The sequence below is a fragment of the Solenopsis invicta genome, chromosome 5 (assembly GCF_016802725.1).
Source record: "Solenopsis invicta isolate M01_SB chromosome 5, UNIL_Sinv_3.0, whole genome shotgun sequence".
Taxonomy (NCBI): Eukaryota; Metazoa; Arthropoda; class Insecta; order Hymenoptera; family Formicidae; genus Solenopsis; species Solenopsis invicta.
In genome coordinates, this window is record NC_052668.1 from 10,013,288 (window position 1) to 10,040,499 (window position 27,212).

The 27,212-nt window shown below is 36.0% G+C and overlaps 1 protein-coding gene across 1 annotated transcript in view; it reads right to left on the minus strand.

Annotated features, from left to right (window-relative positions):
- The window catches only part of LOC113004276 (odorant receptor 49b-like), a 77,685-nt gene that overhangs the window by 5,344 nt on the left and 45,129 nt on the right, over nucleotides 1-27,212 (minus strand). The window contains exons 5-6 of the mRNA XM_026137141.2: nucleotides 26,050-26,163; nucleotides 25,900-25,990 (exon numbers count right to left, since the gene is read on the minus strand). Coding sequence (XP_025992926.2) covers nucleotides 25,900-25,990; nucleotides 26,050-26,163 — 205 coding nt within the window. The remainder of the gene's footprint in view (nucleotides 1-25,899; nucleotides 25,991-26,049; nucleotides 26,164-27,212) is intronic.

Consider the following 27,212-nt stretch of genomic DNA (forward strand, 5'->3'; position numbering starts at 1 on the left):
AACTTTTGGCGGTGAAACTTAAATATTTTTACAATAATTTAGATATAAGAATAAGAATTAATTGTAAACGTTAAATAAATTACATGCCTTTAAATAAAAGTATCTTATAATAAGTGACTTTACCCTATTATTAATCATATTAGGTTCTTATCCTTGATTATTTTGTATTAATGATATTTTTGAAGATACTTGGTTTATGTTGCAAAAATGTTGTGTTACAATATTACATTGTAATGCAATTAAAAGAACAAAATACTGTGTAAATATTAATGATCTTTCTCTATAAAAAGTTTAAAAACAGATCACGCACGCGCGCACACACACACACACACACGCAGGCACGCACGCACACACACACACGAATACGTTTTTAAACTAACAACATGTCTTGGACAGAATTGTAGTGATTTGCATTGATAACGGCGACATTGCAATTCATAATTCATTATTATCTCGTAAAAAACAACTTTTTTTCAAATTGGCATAACTTAGCGAAAAATTATCGTATCGAGTTCCGCAAAATCGTATTTTGAAGGAAAAAATTTGAACTTTCATGCACTTTTTACCTCATTGAGTTACGTCAACTGCTTCACTCCACACAACTCTAGAAACTGCACGTTCTATTTATCAATTGCAAGTTTTTGTTCTATCAACGGCTATTAGCAAATTAATTATGCTACTTAATCAGCATTAAAAGTTTCTCAAAGTACTAGTTTTAAGTTTTAATTCCTTTTTTGAAACATCCTTGTATCATAAATATTTCTTGTTTTACAAGCGTTTAAAGTTTGGTAAATTTTTCCTAAATTTTTAGTGTACTTTTTGGTGGGCAGTGTATATAAATCTTTATTGCATTTCCCTTTCGGTATTACAAAAGATTCCGCTTTTTATATATTACATATATTACACATACTGTCATATTTACATCTTTCTTCCTGGCTTTTTCTTATCTCCTCCATTTAAACCCAAGTCTTCTTCATTGCCTTTTGCTCTTCTTCTCCTCTCTCCCCCCCTCTCTCTCTCTTTCTCTCCGTCTCCTCACTCCATTCCTTCCATCTTGCTAGCATCCGTCTCATCCACTCTTCTCCTCCTCCATCTTCCCGTAGTATCTCGCTCGCTTTTCTTCTAACTCCCAGACTGTCTCTTCTCTTACATCTCTCCAGTACGTGTTCCTACGACTCTATTTCCTCACCGCATCCTCTCCATTTCTTTTTTTCCTCTCCTTCTTCATATCTTCCTTTTCTTAACTCATTCCCCAATCTAAATCTAGCCACTCTCACCATTCTTGCTTTTTTTCCTTTTGTCTTCAAGTACCTTGCTATTCTATGTACCCCTATTTCTTTATAAACCTTATTGAATCTCGATTCTCTTATTTGTGCCTCTCTCTCTTGCATTTGCATTGCTCTATCCCTCTTTTCTAATTCTTCCTTTACATCTCTCCCTCTCTCTCTTCTTCTCTCTATCTCCTCTACTACAAACCCTCTCTTTTCAAAGAATTTTTTCTTCTTCCGATCTTGATCTTTCCCCTTCTCTTCTTTTTCTTGTCTCCATCAGGCATTTCCTTGCGAGTTTGATTTTGTTTCCTAATGCCAATTTTTTTTCGTATCTGATTGCTCTTTTTCCCGCTCTTGTCCTCATTTTTTCCCATTTTACTTTTTCTTTTATCATGTATGCTGGCGTCTTCTAGTCTAGTCCCAGCGTCCATCATATGTATTTCTCTTGCAGTTTCTCCACCTTTTCTCTTTCTTCCCACCCCCATATTTTTGTCCCATACAGCATTATATTTCCTACTATTGTCTTGGACATTTTTCTTCTTACCCAATCCAGGGGGGGGGGGGAGGCTTTCTTTTCCTTATCCCCTAAACCTCTCTCATCGCAATCATCACCTTTCTTGTCACCTCTTTGATGTGTTCCTCTTGCTATCTTCTCCTTTGAAAGGTATAGCCCAGTTATTTAAATTTCTTTACCTCCTCTATCCGTTCTCCTTTCATTTCCATTCTCCTTCCTTTCTTCTTCTTCATTCTTTTTTTTTGAACCTCATTATTTTGCTCTTTTCCACATTCACTGTAAGCTTTTTTTTTCCATGTATCTCTCCGGTCTCTTCATTATCTTCCTCATTTCCTCTTCTTTGTTTGCTAACAGTACCACGTTATCCGCATAAGTCAATCTTCTTATTGCCGACCAGCACTCCTTCGTCTTGTCCCTTTTCCATCGTTTCCTTAATGTCCGCTGTAAATAGGTCAAATAGCAGGGAATTAAGCGGGCATCCTTGTCTCACTCCTTTTAACATCCAAAATTTTTTATTATGTTTCTCTCCTACCCTTACTTTACAGCTTGCTTCCTCGTACAGTTCCTTGATTCTTTTCCTTAATTTCCCGTTTACTCTTCTGTTTTCCATTGCCTTCCACACTCCTAGCCTTTCCACGCTATCAAATGCCGCTTTAAAGTCCATAAAGAACGTAACAATCTTTCCCCTTTCTTCTTCACTTCTCTGCCTATTAGCCAGTTCAGTATGTAGATATTGTTCACTATCGTTTTCCTAAATCCCGCCTGATTATCTGGTAACATGCCTCCCTCTTCCATTTTCCATCTTAATTGCTTGGCCAATATTGTTGTGTATATTTTGTACGATGCTGTCATTAGTGTTACCCCCCCCCCCTGTAGTCCTTCATCGATTGTCCTCCCTTTTTTTTCACTATAAGCACTATTATTCCTTCTTTCCATTCTTCCGGCATTCTCTCACCTTTCCACTTGGTCGCATAACTTTTACGTTGCCTCTTCCAGCTCTGTTCCCCAAAATATTTCCATATTTTGTTCACCAGCCCGTCGCTACCTGCTGCCTTTCTGCTTTTCAGTTCTCTCAACACTTCTCTTACTTCTTCTCTACTCAATCTCTCTTCTCCGCTCTCCTCCTTCCCATGTTCCTCCCTTTCTTTTTCTTTCCACTTCTCCGCTCCTTCTGACAATTTCTTGAAGTGATCTCTCCATTTCTCCAGGCTTATTATCTGACATTTATCTGTATTATCTGTCTTTTTTCTTCCATGCTCCTCAATTTAACTATCGCCATCCGTTTCCCTAACCTCTTTCCCATTTCTCTTACTTCCTTAGTCTCCACCTCCAAATTCATTACTTCCTTTATTAAATTTTCTATCTCTTCTTTTACACTGCTTTTATTATTACTCAGCTCCTTGATAACTATATTCTTTTTCCTTTTCTCTCTCTCTTTCACTTCCATTCTTGATTCTATCACTCTTATTCTCTCTTTCATGCTATCCTCCCTCCCGTTCATCTCCTTTCCCAGTTGATCCATTTTCTTCTCGATCCTCTTCATCCTTTCCTCTTTTCCTTCTTGGTCCTTTAATTTTTCTTTTAGTTTTTCTATTCTACCTCTTATCTTTTCTCTCTCTGTTGTTACCTATCTTTTCTTTCTTTCTTCCATTTCCTCTCTTAAGTTTCTTACTTCCTATCTTATATTATCTTCCGTGTTTTATCCTTGCATTCTCAGTTTTCTGATTTTCTTCCTAATTTCTATCAAAATCTCTTTCATTTCTTCTCTGTCGTCTATTCTTGTGGTCTTTGTCACTTTTCACTCTTTTCCACCTCCCTTACCTCCTTCTCCTTTTTCTTTTTCTTACTCTTCCACAATGCTTCTATTGTACTAATACTATCACTTCTCTGCCTTTCCTCTCTTGTTATCCTCCTCATAAAACATTTTTCGGTTTTCCTTTCTCTCCCCTCTTTTTCACGCTTCCTTCTTTCTGCCTTCCACTCTCCATTTCTTTGAATCTTCCTCTATTCTCCTCCACTTTTCTTTTTCTCCTCCTCTCTGTCTGTGCGTTCGTTAAGGAGCCTACTTTTCTCTCAGTCTTTCTCTCTCTCTCTCCGTTGGAGTCACTGCGCCGTGCGTACTTACTCTCTCGCTCCTTGAGCAGATTGCTCCGAATCTACCGTCTGTGATTGGCCTCCCGAAACCGACCTATCGGTGTCGGGTCCGATTCTACAGTCTGCCGCCTGCGGTTGCCGTGTCTCTTCCGAACACACCTTCTGTTTTCCTTCTCCCCGCCTTCCTCCTTTTCCCTGCCTATTACCTTCCTAACTTCTCTCTACAACGTATCTTTTTTTTCTTTTTTATTCTCTTTACTCCAACTTCTTTGTACTCCACTCCACCTTCATTGCTTTTCGCCTCCTTTTTCTCTCCGCTCTTTCTCTTCCTCCTCTTACACCAACACCCTTCGCATGCTCTCTCCTAATTTCTTCTCGTCACACTTTACATGTCTACTCACCAGACGCCTCCAAACGGAAGTCAGCACATGTTGTAATTATTTGCGCAAAAATAACTGCGTTTGACTTTCAAAGTCTAATTTTTTAATATTTCAAAAAAGTAATAAATTTAGAATAAAAATATATAATAGTTATGGTAGAAAATATATAGTAAAGAGGTAGTATATAATAAATATGTACAGGGTGTCCTATTTTAAAAAACGGACCTCAATAATTTTTCAATGAAGCATTTTCAGCAAAAATACATTAAAAAATAAAATTATACTTTCAGAAAAAGCTTCTGTATCAAGTAATTAAAAGATATGTAAGATTCCTGAAACTAAGGTAAGTTAAAATTTGTTAGTTTTATATCTTATTTATTAATGGATGAATTCAAATGTAATTACAAATATTTTTGCTTGTTTTTCTTGACATAATAATTGTAGGATAAAGCAATACAAATTTCTCCACAAAAATTAAAGCCTTCTGAATGTGAAAACAAATTAAAAAATGGAAATAAATATCTTAAGAATAAAATGCGTTGTTTGGAAATAAAATTGTCAAATCTGAATGATATGCTATGTGAACTGAAGAAGGAAGGTAAATTATCTGATGATTTGGAAGATGCACGTTTCTCCGGCTTAAATTTAGAAATTTAAAAGAACGAGCTTGAAAATTGTGATAAAAGTCGCAACAAGCATTGTTTTAATAAAATTATAAAATTTGTGTCAACACTATATTTTTATTCTCCAAAGGCATACAATTTTTTGCGTTTTATTTAAATGAGGCCTTATGAGGCAACATTGCAAAGATGGGTTGCAGAACTATTTTGTCAAGCAGGTTTTCTTGAGGTTGTTTTTCATTATTTAAAAAACGAAAGCGCCAATTCTGCTTATTTAAAAGATGTAGCTTTAATTTATGACTCTATCAAATATAACAGTAAATAAAAATAGTAATGAGAAAATATATAAAGGATAGACTTTGGCTCCTCTGGAAAAAAATTAAATTTAATATATGACACATTTGGCTTTAGAAGTCTTAGTGTTTCAACTAGTTTCTTATAGCTATAAATTTAAAATTCCTATAGCTGATTTTTTTGTGAATAAAATTACTAAAGAAAATTACTAAAGAAAATCAATGTAAATAAATCAATGAAGCTATCAAAAAAATGTATGACGTTGGTATTACGGTATGTTCGATTACTTGTGATGGTGCTTCTGTCAATTTTGTTACCTTCGAGAATTTAAATTTTTGTTTTTAACCTGAAAAAATGGAAACTTATATAAAACATCCGTACAAAAAATATAAAATTTATAGAATTTTTGACGCATATTACATGATTAAATTGGCTAAAAACGTTCTCGCTGACAAACAACTATGTTCTGAAATGGGAAACTCATCTATTCAATATGTAAAAAAAATCTTCATTATTTACAAGAAAAGATTGGCCTAAAATTTGCAAATCGTTTATCCTCTACTCACATTTATAAACAAAAAAAAAATAAAAGTCAAGTTAACAACACAAATAATTAGTATCAGCGTAGCTGATAAGCAAATTTAATTTCTTGATAGTGAAGCAACTGCTCAATTTATACGAGTGTTTAATAAATTATTCGATTTATTAAATAGTAGAAATATTTATGGCACAGAATTGAAAACATCTTTTTCTTTATCTAATTATCAAGATTGGAATAATACTTTAAACGAGTCTGATTGTGAGACATATATACGAAACCTTATTTGTGAAAATAAATCCATTTTGAAACCCGAAAGAAAAGTATTTGCATTTGGATTTTTAATTGATATTACAAGTATTCGTGGATCTTTTCTCTAATATAAAAAATCCCTTAAAGTATTTTCTCACATACAAAACCTCATAAGATCACATAGAATTTCATGTCTGTTGCCTTCGATCACGCTGTGGTTTCAATAATAATCCGGATGTTCAGCAAGTTTTATGGGTAATACGTCGACTTCTGTATAACAACACAGTTTGTCCTAATCTAAATATTAACTGTATATCAGATAATTTTGAGTCTTCATCTATTCTTGAATTTCGATCAGAAAAAAGAGCAATTTGTGAAAATAAAGATAATTTTGAAGATAATTCTTCAAATGATGATTTGTCTGTTGCTTTTAATAATATTAAGTTTTCATATTACGAAGAAAATATTCTGTATTACATTACTGGTAAGGGAGAGGGAAATAAGTAGTGACAAATTTTTTTCTCTTTCTTTTGCAAGCTAATTTTAAGATATGATTTTTTACTAAACACTTTCCACCTTAAAATATATGAAAAAGTTAATTTGAGATAGCATAAGTCATGTATAAAAGCTAAATTTTCATAAAAATTCAAGTCTACATTTTTTATTATGTGCCTCTAGTGTGGGGCAAATAGTGACACCGTAGGGGGCAAGTGGTGACAATTACAAAAGATCATAGTTTTTTATATAATACTTGTTCAGTCTTCGTTTTGACATTTTGATTAAATAAGGATTTAGCTACTTTTATAACGTATATATATGTTAATAATAGAAAGAAAAATAAATCACGAATAAAAAAAAAATAAAAACAAAATATTGTAATTGCAAGACAGATTTCATAACTTATAAGAAGAACGATAATTATGCAGAATAGTTACGTCATCTCATATTTAGATGAAAGTAAGGGAGGGTGGGGCACTAGGTGATAGGGGCACATAGTGACAAAACATCGCTGAGCGCTATTTCTTTAGTACCATTGCTATCCATATACAAAAATAGAAAATTTCAAATGTATAAAGCAATTTGTTGATAAAACAATGGCGCTATGGTAGAAAATATGCCGTTGTTATAGGCTTTAAAGTTTTGAGTTCATCAAAATCAAGTATGAATAGTATTTTTTGAATAGTTAAATGCTGGAATTTCAATATTAATGAAAAATTTTAGTTTAAATGGTATTTGTGGTAACATGTTTATTTCTTTCTCGTACTTTTGACATTTGTAGCAAAATTATTTGAGCCTTGGTATAATTTCTATTGTTTTTGTAATGTTTATCGACCTTCGGGGCAGATAGTGATAGTATTTGACGGGGCACTACGCATGCGCATGTAGCCATAGGATATAGGACTCGCATGTCGCTGCACCTCGGAGATATGACAGGTTTTCTAACTTGTACAATCGCCAACGATTAATATCTTGGTTCGCAAGGTCCGACTTTTTTTCTGCCACATTTGTTCATTTTGAGCGAAAACGCATGAGCCTAATTTCGTCAAAATCGGAGGTAAGAACTTTAAACTGAATAATTACTTTAAAATAGTGATCCCAGATTGCAAATATAATACCAGACGTTAATATAATACTATTTAATAAAAAGTTTGGTGATATCTTGCAGTCTCTGATTTTAATGATAGTGGAGTTGTTACTATCTGCCCCGGACATTGTCACTATGTACCCCAACCTGGGGCACGTAGTGACAAATCCAAAGATTTTTTGACGGCGTATCTCTCCTTAAATATGGCTTATAATATTGATATAAAAGAAAAATTGTGTTTATAAAGATTAAACGAAAATGTAGAAATCAAAATATTTGACTAATAACTTAAGAAAATGGACTTTGGTAATGACTTTCCCAAAACTGTCACATGCCCCATCCTCCCTTATACCCATTCGACGCGCTTTCACTCAAAATAAAAAAGTAAGGCAGAAAAAAGCTGCTGTCTGCCTCGCAACGTGAGTTATCAAAAAGTTCAAGACTAGAGGTTAAGATATCTGTCATATCGATACGATGCAGCGCTATGTGCACATAATTTGTGTTTTAAAGCAGAGAATTTGTGTTTTAAATTACAAATTCTCTGCTCATTTTGCGAGACAGACCGCGTCTTTTTTTGCCGGATTCTTTCGTTTTGAGTGAAAATACGTCGAATGAGTATATTTTTATTTAAATTTGAGGCAACATAGTTATTCTGCATAAATACCAGAAATAGATATAACAGTTAATCAAAATTTTAATGCTTACTGATTACAATTTTAAATAATATGAGTTTAATTGTCCATTAACTTTCTCTTTCTGTTTCTTTGTCTACGAACGAAACAACTTAACTCATAAACACATTAACTCAAACCTATTTCTGGATAAGTCTGTCACTAAATACCCCAACCAAAATTGTTATTATTTGCCTCAAAAGCTATTTTCTTCTTTAAAACTTTACTGAGAGAAACCAATTTGATATTCAGATATAAGGATTATATCAAAATAGAGGAAACAATGTACTGTACGATACAGAATAGGTTAAATGTCGTTCAAAGATTCAGCAATCAACAAAATGTACCTTAAAGTATCGAAACAAAATTCTGGTTTAACCTTGTTTTCATGAAGACAAAATTTTGAACTTTTCTTTTAGCTATATTTGGCTTTATAGCTTGACAACTTTTTTAGAAAATAGTTAGGTACTTTACAATTATCTTTGTATTAATAGGTAGTAAAATAGGTATAGCAAAAAGAAGAAATTTAAATTGTCACTTTGCCCCCCCTCCCTCTCACTTAATATTATTTCAAAATTTGTGAAAAAGTGTAACTGTCCTAATTGTCTCGATGTTTTGCTTTCACAAGCTTGTGATCACAGTTACACTGTAAATTCAAGTAATCCTGCATCTTTCCTAACTTTTGTTAATAAAGTAAGCTTTGTGTTTCATTTCATTATATAGCTTATAAAATTGTTAAAATTGGCGAAAAAGTATTTAAAGCATAATTAAACATTGGTTTTATGAGATCAATTAATTTCAAAAAGAGAATGATTGCTGAAGTTATAAAAGATTATGTAGGAAAAATCCATTCACTTTTTAAATCTTCACATCCAATTGTAGATATATCAAACCAGTGTAACGAATTACACGAAATAAAAATTATAAAATTTATAATAGGCTCTTATGCAAAAATAAGATTGAATGCATTTGCAAAAACAAAAACTTTAGAATATTTAGGAACAAAAGCAACAATGCGTCAAAAATTGCATAAAATTATTTTATCATGTACAGAGTAGAAAATAAAGATTTTAGAAAAAAATCTATAAGCTTTACTTTCATCTTTTCTACGTACAAAATTTATAACTTTGAAATGTTTGTTACGCATGTTTTTTTGGAAACTATAATAATTTTTAATGCAATAATGTCTATACTTTTGATTTCTTTTTCTTCATTTTTTGGTAGTGCATTTTTAATGCACAAATATCTATTGCCTTGTTTTCTTTAATAATTATGCTTTTATGCTTATGTTTTCTTTTATAATTATGCTTTTGGCATTATTTTAATTTATCTTATTTTTTCAATATAAAGTATAAAAATTTTGTTCTATAAACTAACATAGATACGTACTTTATAACTTTGACTTTAACTCTTTTCTCTGTAATTTGCTATTATAAAAATTTACATTTCTAAATTCTCTTCTTAAATGAAAGTGGTAGAAAACTTTTAAAGCATTCTATTTTACGTTCATGAACAAAATTTTAATTATTATTTGAGCAAAAGTGATCAGTTTAAAGTGTTGAAAAAAATATGTATGTTTTTAAATTTTACCTTTTAAATGTTAGCCGTTAATTAAGTAAGTATGAATTTGTCGATTTATTTATTATATAGTAATCAAAGTAGGAAAAGTTTCTGATTAATATGAATAATTTAATAATATTCAACAAATGCAGAAACTAACAGTTAAAATTTAAAAACAAAATATTTTTTTTAACACTTTAAACTGATCACTTTTGCTCAATTTATAATTGAAATTTTGTTTTCTTTTCTTAAATGTAAAATAAAATGCTTTAATTTATGTTAATTAAAAAAATATCTAACATAATAACAAATTTTGAGGTCCAAAAAGCTTGCAATTCCGACTCAATCAGGTATAATACTTTGTTAATTAACGCTGATTACATACAAATTTAATTGTCATCATTAAAATATCGTGTTTTATTTTTTCAAATAAATATATACACAATACATGTACACAATAATTATATATAATATACAATAAATAAATGTTATTTTGATTTTAATGTTTGTAATACAATAAATAAATGTGTTATATCATGTTTACAAATTTATTTTTATTCCTTCTATTAGAAAAAACAGATTTTATAAAAAAATCTTGATTTCTATTTTTTTAATTCTTAGAAATAACATTTTATTATTACACACTCGTTTATTTTTTGTAATTATAAATAAAATATTACGTTAATCTTTTTTTAATTACATGTTTTATTTCATAATTTTTATTGATTTTATTTTGGTAAGTCGTAAGTGAACAACTGTTATTTAATTATCATAAAAGAACAATTTCCTATTTTACAAAATATATACGCATGACCGTACAAACGGAATGTAGGAATAGATATATAAAATTTGATTAGATTAGGTTAAATTAAAGATTTTATTCTGAATCTTTAATGATATTTATCGTTATTCATGAATGATGTTTTCACTCTTTAATAACTGTTATACAATAAGAAAGAAAATAGTGAATTTTATAAATTATAATTTTTTAATACACAAAATTGTAAGAAATTTTTTATAAATAAAATGAAATCTTTGTTTTATTACAATTTTTTCACTATTTTTTTATTGTATAACAGTTATTAAAGAGTGAAAACATCATTCATGAATAACGATAAATGTCATTAAAGATTCAGAATAAGATCTTTAATTTAACCTAATCTAACCAAATTTTATATATCTATCCCTACAATTACATTTGTACGGTCATGCGTATGGAAGCTTCATTTTATCTTCCTTTTGCACATAACTAACGATAAAGATTGAATCATGGTAGAAAGACAAGGGTATGCTCTTGCGCATCGTAAGACAGCTGGCCAATGAGAAGCTGTACCTTGCTCACACTAAGTTAGGTCATATTAAGCGGCAAATTGAACTGTTCTAATAATGGACATTTTCCAATAAGCGATACAGCATAACACAGTAATTGATACATCATAACACAGTAAGTCATTTCATCCTTGTTGTTCATTAATAAACAAGGATAAAGTGGTTCATTGTGATGCACTGTGTCTTTCCATGTGGAAAGCGCCCAATATTAACTTAATAATATTAATAAACTTTGCACAATTCAATATTAATTCAATATTAAATTACGGAAAAGTGCATATCTTAAGATATTTGTTAACTTTTGTGATTTTTATTTATAACTAAAAATTTATTTTTAAATAATTAATATATGCATACATTGTAATAATTTATTTTTTAATAATAATTTATACATTTAGATTAAAAGGTATTAAAAAATAAAACTTTAACAACATATATTTTTATAATTCACAGTATTTATATATTATAACGAAATCAATGTACAAACAATAAATGTTTAATAAATATTTAAGTAATACTATTTTTGCCAGAGAGCGTACGATTGGCATTGTTGTTGGCATTATCTACATATTTTTTAGGTATTAATATTTTAAAGAAAACAAAAAATCAAAATAATGTTAATTTGATGTTAAATTAATCCAATTTACTTATTATTTTTTAAATTATAAGAATAATACAAAAAATTAAATTTTGTCAAAAATATTCAAGTATAAGGATATATAATAATTTTACTAATCAAATAACAGTAAAGGTAAATAAATAGGTCTTTAACAACCAGATTAAATGGTATGGCAATCAATACATATTTATTTTGAAGAAACAGTATACTCGTACATAAGTAACAACTTTAAAAACTTTTAAATTTTTCCAGATCTAATATACAGGGTGTCAGGTAACTACCGCCCGTGGTTTTGTGGATTGATAGATCAAGTAAAACTGAGCAGAAAAGTCCTGTACCATTTTTTAATATTTGCCATAGTTAACGAAAAAAAAAATTAATAAAGTCTGCGAATAAGCGCGTATCACCACGCGCAACCAGCTACTGCTTTTCCCTCCTCACCGCACAGCGCCGCGCCCACAGCCGCGGCTGCCTACGTCTCGGCGACCGGCGGGCGATCCTTGCGCGCGGTGATACGCGCTTATTTGCAGACTTTATTAATTTTTTTTTTGTTAACTATGGCAAATATTAAAAAATGGTACAGGACTTTTCTGGTCAGTTTTACTTGATCTATCAATCCACGAAACCACGGGCGGTAGTTACCTGACACCCTGTATATACCCAGTCGGCACAAAGAATTAAAAAAAAATTCAAACTTATGTCATCATTCAAAATTTATTTTCAAATGCAAAAAAAACCTCTTTTCACAAAAAGAATCTTTCTGCATTTCAAAATAAACACTAAATTGATGTCATAAGTCTGAATTCTTTTTAATTTTTTTTGAATCTGTGTGCCGACTGGATATATATGTAAAATTTAAAAACCAAACGTGTTTTATTCTATATTGAGCCTTTATTAGTGGGCTTATTAACAAAAATTAGTATAAAATTCAATAAATAATAAAATTTAATATTTTTTTTGTTTAACATTTAATGGAATAGCATCCCAGATATTACCGCGAATTACACAGAAATGAGCTCTAGATCTATATGTGAGATGAACACGCAAATATATAAAAATAAAAATATAAATAAATAATAAAAATAAATAAATACTTAATAAATGTAATGATCTTTATGTCAGTGTTAAAAAAAATCAAACAAAATAAGAGATGCGTGTTTTAGCTTTCCTGTACGAATTGGTGCAACTGTACAAATTGTGCAATACATTTTTTCCGAAAATGTATTCAAATTAAGTATCGATGCTTTCTGACAATAACTCCACAACAGGTTATTTGTACCCGCCCTTTAATTTTCTGATAATAACAGTGTCATATGTATCACGCATCACGCTTTTGACAGCCACATGTTATCGACTTATAGAGTCGAAGCTTTCGTTCAATTTCCGTGCAAATGTGACGTCAGCTTGATACATCACGTGATGCGCAGAGAGGTTTGAAGGTTCAGTTATAGCGTTTTTCATTGGGAAAACTAGTGCGCACTGAGTGTGCACTCGCCGCTGGCAATTGGACGTTTCGGTTCGCGCGATGACGGTGCCAACGGAAACGCCCAATTACCTGCAGCAAGTGCACATTCAGTGCGCACTAGTTTTCTCAATGAAAAACGTTATTACATACAAGCGTCGTGCGTTGAGCGTCGAGTTGCGCAGTTATTATTGCGCAGCTTGGCGCAGCTTCTTGACGCAGAAACCATAGGCGCCTTTACATGGGAGCGTCAAGTATTGAGCGTCAAGGACAATTTCCTTGAGGCAATGTTTCGATATTTATTGCTAATACTGAAAATCTATAGTTAATGTTGCTTATATAGAATATTGGAATATAAATTTTATAAATTTTCAGTGTCAAAAAATGTTTATACATTAAACATAACCTCCCTTATTTACACGTAATCTCACTTGTTTGCCCTTCTCTGCGAATCCAGATTCCAGCATCAAGAAGTTGCGCAATAACCTTCTGCGCAACTTGATTCTTGACGCACAACGCTCGACGCTTGCATGTAACTGCACTTTTAAGGCTCAGACCCCGGAAGAACATATCCTTGTCTTTCTACTATGAATTGAATGAAGTTTACAGCGCATGCGCTAAAAGTCTTCTAAAATTTTTAACCAAATTGTACTAAAAAGAGACAAGGATCCTTCTTAGAACCCTTTTTATCGTATCGTCATCTGACGCCTGTGCGTATTTCAGTAGTATATTTGAGTGATTGGAGCATACAACGCAAACAAGCCTATAATGCGTCGTCTACAATACACTCGTTAAGATGTTACAGACTCTGCAACGGACCAATCAAAAAAAATATATGAGTTTTTATTCTTTGATTGGTCCGTCGCAGAGTTGTAACATTTTAACGACTGCATTGTAGACCCCGAATAAAAGTCTGTGGGTCGCCTAGCCAGTGTCCCGCGGCGGTGGCGCGTTAGGAGAAGGAGGGAGTATAAGCATCAATGACTACGCGTGAGCGGTGCTGGATCCCACTCAATGAGCAAACAATATTTTTAAAATGTTTTATTAATGTTTTTTAATAAAATTTTATTTAAAAAACGTTTAAGAAACATTTCAAAAATATTCTCTGCTCATTGGGCAGTTCTGAGCTGCTTATTCTCTCATTTTTTTATATCAGAAATTAGAACAAAAATTCTTAATATAAATTTCTAAATATGAAAATGTATTTTTTTAATCCGAATGTGTGTATGTGTGTTAGAAGCTAAAAGATTAGAACACTTTTTTCGATGGTTTTTGTAATGTAGACTTGCTCATCGATTGGCGAACGTAATTGGTTGATCCACATATAAGAAGCAATTACGTTTGCCGTTTGATGAGCAAGTCTACATTCCAAAAACCATCGAAGTAAATATGTTGCAACCTTTTAGCTTCTGACTGTACATACATACATACGATACATGCATGAACAGCAAATGGCATGTGATACAGAATCACATTTTGAAAAATAACACTTAATGGTCAAAAATTAAAGTGTATCTTGTAACGATAACAAAATAAATAATTATGAAATATTTGAGACAAGTAATATTTATTTAATTCAAGTAATTTACAATATTTGTATGTGTGTACATACAGAAAAATTTTCATTAATATTGTTTGTTTTAAGTTAATGACGAGTGTATTTTAAGAATATTATTATTGTTTTAGATTGGAATTTTTGCCAATACATTCTTATACTGATTTATGTCGATCTTGGAGTAGATGTAGAATGAAATCGTACTCTTTTTATGATATATTTAATAAAGAAGGAACTTTCAATATAAGGAACAGTTAAGCTCGCAAGCGACCTGATCCTTAGAATATAACACAAACGTGCTTATGATTTGGCCGTTGCCGCAAGACTCTCTTAAGGTTGGTTTATGCAGTCCGTAACCGCTAACTTATGCCGGAATCTGTAAGAAATTGACCAATCATAGTTAATTATTCTTTTATAAATCGATTATGATTGGTCAATTTCTTACAAATTCCGGCATAAGTTAGCGGTTACGGCCTGCATAAACCAACCCTTAGTCACGCGGTACCTTTCACTCCAATACTCGAAGTCGCTAAAATTCGGCGTTTTAAACGCTCGAACACGACAAATAGTAACTATGTATACGTTACGGGCAAAGTCCGCATGGTTTGCAGTGTCGACATTGCTCGGGCAGTGTCAGTTTTGCCAAATGCGACTAAGCACGCACACATACACACACCCATACACATACACGCGCGCGCGCACGCGTGTGTGTGTGTGGGACGGGATCCGATAGCGCACGGTGCGATAACCCACCAATCAATCTATCTAAGCCAATCAACGAAAATACTCTAAGCATGGTGAGTGGTGGTGTGCTATTGGTCCCGTGTGCTATCGGGATCCGCACGTGTGTGTGTGTGTGTGCGCATGCATGCATGTGTAAATATTATCATACTCTACTACATATTGTACTCTAATAAATACTGTTAAAACAGTTATTTTATTACATAAATATTAGTCTTTAACTTTTTAACCAACAGCAAATTGAGAAACTTACAGCTGATATTAATTTCGTTTATTTAGCGCAGCTTAGTCCATAAAGATTTAACAGTGTCGAGATTACCCACTTGGAACCGGGCAAAATCCGAAGTGAAATAATAGTTACTAGCATTGCCACCGTTGGATGGACAGTGTTGACTTTGCCCATATCAAATCGGGCCAGCTAATAAATCATTTTAAACAACATTGCCCAGTCGCGTTTGGCAAAACTGACACTTCTCGGGCAATATCGACACTGCACACCATACGGACTTTGCCCGTAATATATATACACAAATACCTTTAAATTACAGCAGCGTATATACTAAAGGCGAACGATAACTATGAAATCTTTGAATTTCCAAACAATTATTAAGACGATATTCTTTGTAAATAGCTATAAAGTAAGATGTACAAATAAAAATAAGCATTAAACATTGATGAATTTTAATTTCAAATTAAAAACTACAAATTTTTGACAGCAATGATTCAACTAATTAAATTAATAACGTTTTACAAATTAAAGTTGATTTTGAAATTGATAATATTGTTGCGTGCCCGCCCTAAAGAAGCGTCTAATATCAATTTGTGCGAAGCGATTGATAAGCGCGACAGAAAAAGATCGTTCCCTGTCAACGGTTGTTGTGGTCGTCGTCGTCTTGATCTTTTTTACGAATTGTCACGTTCTTATATTAGTTATCTTTTTAAAAGTCTGTTTTCTTATTTCGAGAGTGCGCGTGTTATTGTCACAACGTGAGTGTATGATAACGAGACAACCCGATCGTAACATTTTGGGGGCTTGTCTGACCGTTTTCGGACCGTTTTCAAGGATTAAAAAACGAGCTCCGGAAGTATGCTGCACGCGTTCCCGGAGCCCCCCAGTCGCGGACCAGGGCAGTACACCCGGAGAGGTTTTAGTGGGTATGTCCCCGTCGACATGTCGTCGGCGGGAAAAAGCCCCACATAACCACCAGGCCTCCCCCGGGGCCTGGAGTATGCGGCAACGCATTTCCTCTCCGTTATAAAAAAAAAGGATTAAAAAACAAGCCATGGCAAAATCAAAAAAGCAAATTTACATGCGTTTGGTGAAGTGCCGGAGCCCTCGCGTGGAGACAGCGAAGACGGAAGCTATCCTTCGTTCAACTTTAGAGGTGCTAAGGAAGATGCGTGAGAAGTGATACAATTGTCTACAACGTTGGGAGGAGTTAGCGACGTTATTTCGTCAACGCGATTGGAAGCTACAACGTCTTCGGGAGACATAGCTGAGTCCTTCTAAAAAGGTTTATTTACTTGCGGGAAGTTTTACTTAGAATGTTGGAGACGCGTTGTGTCCGCGTTGCTTGGTCGTGAGGAGTTTTCTTTGGATGTTCGAAGCACGTTGTTTCTATATTGCTTGCGCGCAAGGAGTTTTTTGTTGGATCAAAGCGTGTTGTCTCCGCGTTGCTTGTGCACGAGGAGTTTTGCGTTGGATGAACGGAGGGACGCGTTGCGTTTGCGTAGACTGAATAAATGAATGAATGAATGAATGAATGAGCTTTAATGATATTCTAGGGCAGGGCCCTCTAAGAATATGTTTTAAGAAAACAAATGTGCTAGTATACAAAGGAAATAAACAGATAAAACAACAACAACTAAAAATAATCAGAATAATAGTATAACATAAAAAAATTATAATATGGAACAATATTGAAAAATAATGAAAATTAATAGCGCAAGATTGGTTAAGTTGACACCGAGCTATAAAATTATAAAGATAGTAACATAGATATCAGGTAGATGCCTAAATTAAAGATCTAAAAACAATTGTATAACTAAAATAAAATAAGAACCTAGTAGGATCCTACATAAAATGATTACATACTAGCAATAGATGAAAGAAAGAGAGAGTAAAGTAAAGTAATAATATAGTTTTTCCTCTAAGATTTTGACGAAGAAGTTAAATATAGAGTACGCATTTTGAGAATTACCGCTAGTTCCAAGCATATTTATTTACGCTATCATCGTATAAAGGTTTATTATATGAGTCGGTGCTTCCTGTTATATTTACAGAATTCCAAGTGAGATGATAGGTTCTGAATAGATGTGATCTTAATTACTGCGAGTGATAATCGGTTAGAATGGGATGATAATGAGAGAGGAGAGATCAAGTATGATGAAAGGAAATTGTTTTGGCAATGAACAGGTTTGAAAGAGAAGAAAATGATGAAGTGGAAAGGTACAAAGCTGAGGCAAAGATCAAGCCTGAACTCATCTTCCTCTTCACGCTAATTATGGAGGCAGGTCAACCTCTCTCAGCCGTAGATGATTGAAGAGAAGTTATTTGAACGCTTTCAACCCAGCTGCTTTCTTTACACGTGGTGGAAGAGAGTTCCATCACATGCAACCGGCACATGAGAAAGAGCGGTGGAATGTGGAGGTACGACTAAACGGGACTACAAGGTCCAAAGGAGAGGAAGAAGAACGAAAATGGGACTGGGATCTGTAAGAGGGCTAAAAATTACAAGTCAGGAACGCGGGAGAGCCAAAGTGGATTATGGAGTAAATCTGACTGCATGTGAGATACTCCTTTCGATCATCAGCGGAAAGCCAACCGAGCCGTACAAAGAAGAAATGTTCATCTCGTCTAAGATCAAATATGAACCGGACGCAGGCATTTATCAAGCGCTTCAGCTTTAGTCTTTGCTGCCCCGTCAGTACCGCGGCACAATAGTCAAAAAAAGAAAAAGCTAGCGATATTACTAGCCGTGCTCTCAGTGGCCTAGACAGTTACTTAATACGCCAGAGGACTTCATTAACCCGGTTCGAGGTACCATAGATTTACTCCGCTCAGTTGAGATTATTGGAGAGACTCAGCTCGATGTTTTGAATTGAGTCCGTGAACTTGATCCGTTCATTGCCAAGAAATAGTGCAATATCTGAGATCTGGACAGTGTTTACATACCTCGCACTGTCAAGAAACATGGCCTTGGTCTGCATTTAGCTTTAGGCAGTTAGTAGCTATTCAACGCTTTATAGCAGCAATGTCCTCCGACATCAGCTCAAAAGATCTTGCAATATTATAAGGGGAAAATGGGATGTACATCTACAGGTTATTAGCGTAGAGTAAACGGCTATAGTGCCTGATTGAGTATCTTAGGTCGTCCATGAAGATGGAGGTCCACCAACAATAGTGGACCCAGAACCGATCCCTGGGGCACCCCCGCACGAATTGGTAACCATGAAGAGAGGGACTGATCTATCCCTTGCACCCTCTGAAACCTTCCCGTCAGGTAAGACTTAAACCAAGTCAGGTCCGAATACAATATGTGAAAATTGCGCATCTTTTGACGTAGGATTGTATGTGAAACGGAATCGAACGCTTTTGAGAGGTCGAACATGATCAAGAGAGTGACCATTCTTTTATCAATTTCAAGCCGAATATCATCAACCGGCTTGAGGAAAGTTGTTTACGTATTGTCACCCCTATGAAATCCCGTCTGATAAGAATTGAGAAGGTTGTGCCTGGATAGATGATTAGATAGGCTATCGTAGGCAATTTGCTCCAGCAGCTTAGCCAAGCAACAAAGTTGGGAAATGGGGACGATAGTTTCGAGGGGAAGAGGGATTATTATTTTTAGGAAAGGGGAGGACATAGGAGAGTTTTCAGGATGAGGGAAAAATGGATAAGCTGATTGAGGCGTTAAATAGGTCAAGGACAATAGGAAAAATGACAAGAAGGCAGAGGTTTAATAGGCGACGAGTTATAGTATATCATCTGGGTCAGCTGAATTAGAGGAACCAAATTTAATGACCTTCAGCAAGGTATCCGGCAAAATGTACGGAAGGTAGAATATCTTAGGGCTAGAAGACCAGTTTATAGGATCCGAGAGGAGAGAAGCAAAGGAAAAGGCAAAGAAAGAGAGAGGCAACGGGAGGGACTGGGGAGCTGGAAAGGAAGAGAAAAGTACTGAGGTAAAAAAGGAGTTGAGGTTGTCAAGTGGAATATCCAACTGCTGATCTGAGGATTTAAGCTTAGCCAAGCTGAGGGAGCAAAGCTCAGATCAGAGCCTTGCGAGAAACACACGAACCCAATCTGCCCTGCAAATACCGATTTCTGGCATCCTTGATTCGCAGCTTAGCCTCATTTCTGAGCTCCCGAAATAGCTCCGAACGCTCGGATGAAGGGCGCGGCAGGTAGACTCTCCTCGCAGCGTCCCTCCGACGCAATAAGGCTCTGATAGGTTGGTCGAGCCAGAGAGCGGGAGGCTTGTTCGTGATAATGATCTTATACGGAAGATACGACTTAACTAATGAATTTAAAAATAAGTAAAATTCTTCGACCTTTTGATCCAGATCCTCCAGTGCGATCGATGCAAGCCAATCATGGGATAAAAGAAAATTATAAAAACCATCCAGATCGAAGCGTGACAGATCTCGAACTTTAATAAGGCGAGGTCGACTTCTGTTGACTGGAAGGTCAAGCATGATCTCAATCAGATTGTGGTTTGAGAGAAATGGCGCTGCTTGCTGGTCCCAAGATTTGATAAATCCCGCATTGCTAACTAAACAGTGATTAATCCTGGAGTGAAAGGACGACGTATGATAAGTATCGGTGTATTGCACAATATGAAGATGGTTAGAAGAGCTAAAATCGAGTACGAATTTGGAATCATGTGTTGAGAAATTAAAATCAGTGTTAAAGTCACTGATTACTACTGCAACGGAGAAAAAGGGGTGCAACGTCTCAATCTCCGCCCTGAAGACAAAAAGATGTTCCAGCTTGGGAGGGCGGTAGATCGTGGCAAAAAGAAAAGGTCAGCTTCTAGTTGGGGAAATATTCAGTATTAAAAACTTCGGCTGGCCACAGTATATCGCTGGCGACGAAGCTAGGACGGTGGCACCAATACTGTAACGCACAAACACTCCAACTTTACCCCCTCCTCTACCTTTCCTGTCGACTCTGATCAATCTGTGGCCCGGTAGATGAACCATTATATCAAGAATATGGGGCTTCAGCTATGTCTCAGACAGGGCAATAATATTAAAAGATCCTCGGCCAAAGAAGTTTGCAAATTCAGAAATGAGGCACAAGCGAGGGCATGACCTCATTTATGACGCTCGGCGTTTACCTTGGAGATCGTCTCCCTGCTCCCCGAGCGGTCCCCCAACGGGACCACGCTAGGCATATTGCCTTCGGCGGCACGATCGCCGATCGTGAGCAAAAAGTCGGGGGCCCGCAAGGCCCCAGACGTCGCATCCCGCGTCGACCCAGCTTGCTGAATCTGAGAGACAGTCGGAAGAGTAGGAGGAGCCGTCAGAGCAGAGAGGTGCTTATTGCAGTCTGACGGGTGAGATATCCGAGTGTCTTCTTACGAAGACACCATTGCCACGCAACCAAGCCCGACTCAGACGAGAGGGTTTCGATAGCGCACATCCCGATAGCCCACCAACCATCTTGACTTATCTAATCCAACCTACAGAAAATCTCTAGGCATCTGCCATTGTGAGTGGTTTGTGTGCTATCGGGATGTGCGCTATCGGGACCCGTCGGACTCAGACGACTCTCCCAAACCGCTCCCATCGCCGCAGCAAAAATTCCACAAGTTGAAGACGGGAGTTTTTTATTTATATTTATAGAGTCCGTCTGAAGGCCCAGCACTGAAGATCCGTCCAGCGCACCCCGCGCACGCTTTCCCCCCAGCAGGCGGTTCCGAATCTCGTTTGAAGTGAATTTAGCTACCAGGGACCAAGGGCAATCCCTCCTTGCCGGTATACGGAAACACGCGATTATTTGCTCAAGCCTGACCTCGATGCCAAGGGCGTGCGCAATTCTTACAATTATGCCCTTCAGGTTTTCAGAAGGAGTTTCTTTTACGAGGTGTGTTCAAAAAGTATCGCGAATTTTGTGTTTTTTCAAAAATTATTTATTTATTCATGAATATCTATTTTGTCCCCTTCAAAGTAATCCCCATGAGATATTATACACTTGTGCCAACGGTTTTTCCAATCTTCGAAGCACTTCAAAAAATCATTTTTTTTTATCTTGTTCAGCTCCTCCTTCGATGCCGTCTTTATCTCGTCAAGCGTAGCGTAACGTCGTCCTTTCATGGGCCTCTTCAGTTTAGGAAACAAGAAAAAGTCACAGGGGGCCAGATCTGGGGAATACGGTGGCTGCGGCATCATTAGTGTGTTGTTTTTGGCCAAAAAGTCGCGCACAAGCAACGATGTGTGAGCAGGGGCGTTTGGTACGAATTTCGCGGCGACCCGTCTCATGCCCAAATCATTGATAAAAATCGAATGGCACGAGCCAATCGATATGTTTAGGTCCTCAGCAACTTCTCTAACGGTGATTCGACGATTGGCCAATACCATTTTCTCCACTTCATTAATTTTTTCGTCTGTTGTTGAAGTGCTCGGGCGTCCGGCACGCTCTTCGTCGTTCACATCTTCTCGGCCTTCTGAGAACATTTTGTACCACCTATAAACGTTGCTTCGGTCCAAGGTAGCTTCTCCGTATGCCACAGTCAACATTCGAAATGCATCCGCGCACTTAATTTCGTTTTTCACACAAAATTTGATACAGGTTCTTTGATCCATTTTTTTGAATAGGTAAAAATCGAAGACGATCCAAAACACGTGCAAGCAAAGCAGCTGTCAACAATTAAGTGAACATTCAAAATGGCCGAGCTTGTCGGCATAAGTGAGAGACATGAGTACCAACATAACGCCACAAAAAGATCGAAATTCGAATATACGTAACCCGCGAAAATTCAAAATTCGCGATACTTTTTGAACACACCTCGTATACCGAAAAAAATAAGTTCTGAACTTTGTTTCTCACGCTTTAAAGCCTCAAGGCGGAACTCTAGCCTACCGAGCTCAACACCGGCAGTCCCCGACCTTGTTTCAGTCTCTAGGGCCGCAACCCGTCTGTCAAGGGCGGCATGCTGTCCCCTTAAGTCTGTCAGCAAAGAGGTGAGTGCCTCGGAAATGACCGTCAGCTTGGACTCTAAAGTCGCCAATTGAGGGACTATCCAAGAGAGATCCTGGAACTGCGTTTTAATCGTGGAGAAGTCCCGAAGCTGCCCCTTGTTGGCAGACATTTTTACAAGAAGACTAAACACCATATTTCCAGACTTCAGAGCTGACACTGATACGCTGGTGTCTCTCGGGGGACACGAGCTCCGTGGCGGGAGCGCCGACAGGGCCGCTTGCGCCAATAGGGCAGTCCCCTTACATAGCGCGCAATGGGGGGCCCCTGCAGACTCACCCGTTGACCCTTGGAGAGCAATAACACATTCCTCATGAAAGTGAGGAATGCTTACTTGTTCCGTTACATTGCAGAAAGTAGCTCACAGAAAAAATTTTTTGCCGATGCTACAAGCATGCGTCATATCGACTTGGAGGATGAAACGGGCCGAACCAGCCAATGAGAGTCGGTCGTCGGTAGGCCGAGAATATTAAAATCCACACCAAATCAGTCACGGGGCGGCAGCCGCCAAGGTTTTGGAACGCTCACTCCGCGCAAATAACCGTAAGGTAGCAGCGGCCGGAGTTTAGGAACGCCCGCCTTCCACAAAATTAGCCCTAAGGCAGCCGAAATTTAGGAACGTTTGTTCTGCTTTGGTGCACGATGCAGCATGTCCCGCGGACGATGATTGTCAGAGTTACTAGGGACTTCCATAAGGCACAATCGAAGAAAATTAAGCAAATTACCTTGAAGGGTCTATAGAAGCTCTTGCTTCTTCAACGCAGCTTTAAGCAATAAAGCCCTTAACAAATGCTCTGGAAGAAAACGGCGGGTCCCGATAGCGCACAAATCACTCACAATGACAGATGCCTAGAGATTTTCCGTAGGATGGGTTAGATAAATCAAGATGATTGGTTGGTGGGCTATCGGGATGTGCGCTATCGGGACCCTTCCTCCCAAGGGGCAGCGAACAGCAGTAAATGCGGGCAAAATGCGGAGCGACACAAGAACACGTCACAACTGTACACAACTTACAGAGCAGCAGAGAGTGAGAGAGTGAGAAAAAGTTATAATTTTAGCTTAGAATTTCTTCTTTTCGGGATTGAGATTTCGTCCCAGGAAGGAAGGAGACGGTCTGAGGTTTCTTTCTTTCAAAAAGGCATTGGTTTGGGAATGACTCGGATGTCGCTCGGTAACCTGTGCTAGTGGGTAGAGCAGAAGGCCGTCCTGCTTCTCTGGAAGTCCTTGCCTTTGGAGATGGATTCAAGGGACCGTTTTTTCCTCACAAACTTAGAAGTAGTTTCTATTATTTTGGAATTTCTTGGTTTAGCTCAAAGGAATAAATTTGCAGCGAACGGTGTTTAGTTTTCTGTAGCAAAGGCCCGGGTGAGAGCAGGAGGTCGCCTGATTTCAGAAGTGGACAACGCTCGGTAACCTGTGACAGGAGCTTAGGTCGTCATTTTGGTCTGAATCGCGGAAAACGACGCTCTTATCTGTGGCAAAAGCTGTGAATGGAGCAGAAAAAAGTCTAAGATTTTCTTTCAAAAAGGTGTTGGTTTGGGAGTAACACTGGCAAAGCTTGATAACTCGTGGCAGTGGTCCGAGGTAGATGTTGTCGTGCTTCTCTAGAAATCCTTGTCTTGAGAGAAAATCTCTAAAGGTTGTTCTTTCGTCAGGAGCTGAGAATGAGCTTTAATTCTTTTTCTTCTGAATCGTGGAGGACGACGCTCGGTAACCTGAGGCAAGAACCCAGGATAGAACAATCGTCAGATTAGAATCTTTTGCGTAAAAATTTGAAATGTAGGGGACAAAAATTCTTGACTAAAAGGCTTATTTTTCTCTTGTAGGGTTATGTTGTTTGAAATGTGATACTTGTCGGATTTTAATTTGTTTCAGTTAAAAGTTTGTTTGTGACATCTTTGGTACGAAAAGAATTTCATCTTTTGCGGAGTTTGATTTCTTCGATTTTCTAAAGAAGACCGCCTCGCCTCGGTTTTTGAATCGAGATTTTTCTGAGGGCCTGAGAGCAAATGCAGAGATGGGAACATAGCCTTAAAAGCGTTGGGTCCTCGAGAGTTTATTCCCTCTCTCGTTTGAAGAATAAAGAAAAAAGCGCGCAAGATTCAAGGTGAAGAATATGACCGAGCAAGAAGTTATAAAGATTTTTCAGAAGCTCTCTCAGTTGGTTGTCGGGACGACAACTTTGAGAAAGGGGGGCAGTGTTGCGTGCCCGCCCTGAGGGAGCGTCTAATATCGATTCGCACGAGGCGATCGATAAGCGCGACAGAAAAAGATTGTTCCCTGTCAACGGTTGTTATGATCGTTGTCGTCTTGATCTTTCTTACGAACAGTCACGTTCTTATATTAAAGTTATCTACTTAAAAGTCTGTCTTCTTATTTCGGAAGTGCGTGTGTTATTGTCACAGCGTGAATGTGTGATAACAAGACGACCTTCTCGGTCGTAACAATATAATATAATCTTATTTTTATTATGATTCCTTTTAACATACGGCATTTAAAAAACGTGTTTGAATAATACGAGATATCCGAACATGGATTTAAAATTTAGATAATTCAAATGATAGTTTGAATATACTGAATAACATAAAAATTGGAAATTGACATTTTTTTCTACAAACATCAATTTCTAAAATTTTCAAGCTAAGATGTCAAGACTATTACTGAAAGTAATATTATGATGTCAGTAATAATAGAAATTATTAATATAAAACCGAATAAAGATATGGTATATGATATACAGGATGTCATAAAATATTTACTTATGCTCTCATAGGTTGATAAAGCAAGTAAAACTGAGAAGAAAAGTCCTTTACTATTTTTCATAATTCGCAATAGTTACGGAGATAAAAATTAATATAATCGGCAAATGAGCACATACTTTTTCTACTCACCGCACGCGGGGACCGCCCGTCTGTCGCCAAATCATTAGCAGCCGCGGTGAAAAGGGAGAAGCAGCAATGGCTGTCTTACCCGCCTTACCGCGGTGCCTGCCATGGCTGCCTACGATGGGCGGTCCCCGCGTGCGGTAGGTAGAAAAAGTACGTGTGCTCATTTGTCGGCTATATTAATTTTTATTTTGGTAAATATTACAAATTTTGTAAAATGGTAAAAAATTTTTCTTTTGAGTTTTGCTCTATCAACCTACGAGAGCATAAATAAATATTTTGTGACATTCTGTATATTAAACATGAATTTATGAACAAAACTTACTCTGAAGGTATTAAGGCTTAAAGTAAGTACTCCGACTACTATTAAAGACATAAATGTCATCTCAAATTTAGATACTAAATATTCAGAAAACCTTTAAACAGATGAATTATTGTATGAATTATAGGTGTATTATAGAATGTAAGTACTCACATCATTGCTTTTTGATGAATATGTATACCATCAATAAGACTGACATAAACAAAATTCTTATTTTTCAAACTAATACTTTGTACATAAATTTCTATTGCATTTTTAATACGATAACTGAAAATAATTTAGCTACTGTAATTATGAAATGTAAAACTTAAGGAGAATAAGGGCGCACAATAGAGGAATATTAGATATTAGGAATTACAATTTTAGGATCAGTTTCCTCAGTGAATTCTATAGATAAATTATAAGTTATGTCGTATTTTGTACGGCACATTTATGTCTTGTGTTTCATTCGTATCCATTGCGCTTTACATTTAATATTCATTGAGAAAGCTGATACTAAAATTTTAATTCTTATTCACAATATCTTATATTCTTCTACTATGCGCAAGCTCTTATAATTTAATAATAATAAAAAGACATGCAATAATTCTGAAGTTGATTAATTTTAAGTTTGAAAGGAGTGATTTATTTTTACAGTATTTGTGGAATCATCTCAATAACTATTACATTTGTCATATTACATAATAAAGCATTCGTCATATTATTCGTCATATTGTGAACACCAAAAATTATTAAACGGAGGAAAATAAAAATATAATGTGTTTTTCTTATTGAGTCTTAATATTTGAATATATTATAATATTATTCCATTTTTAAACTGTAATAAATATATACAGAGTGTCAGAAAATATTTACTTATGTTCTCGTAAATAGAGCAAATAAAATTGAAAAAAAAGTCCTTTACCGTTTTTCAAAATTTGTAATAGTTACCGAAATAAAAATTAATATAGTCACCAAATGAGCATATACTTTTCCTACCCACAGTACGTGGGGATCGCCCGTCGGTCGTCAAACCACTGGCAGCCGCGGCAGGCAACGCGGTAAAAAGAGAGAAACAAAAATGGCTGTTTTAGCCGTCTCACTGCGGCGCCTGCCGCGGCTGCCTATGGTTTGGTGATCGACGGGCGATCCCCGCATGCGGTTGGTAGGGAAAGTATGTGCTCATTTGTCGATCATATTAATTTTTATCTTGGTAACTATTGCGAATTTTGAAAAATGGTAAAAGACTTTTCTTTTCAATTTTACTTGCTTTATCAATTCACGAGAGCATAAATGAATATTTTCTGACACCCTGTATATAAATTTTATTACATATG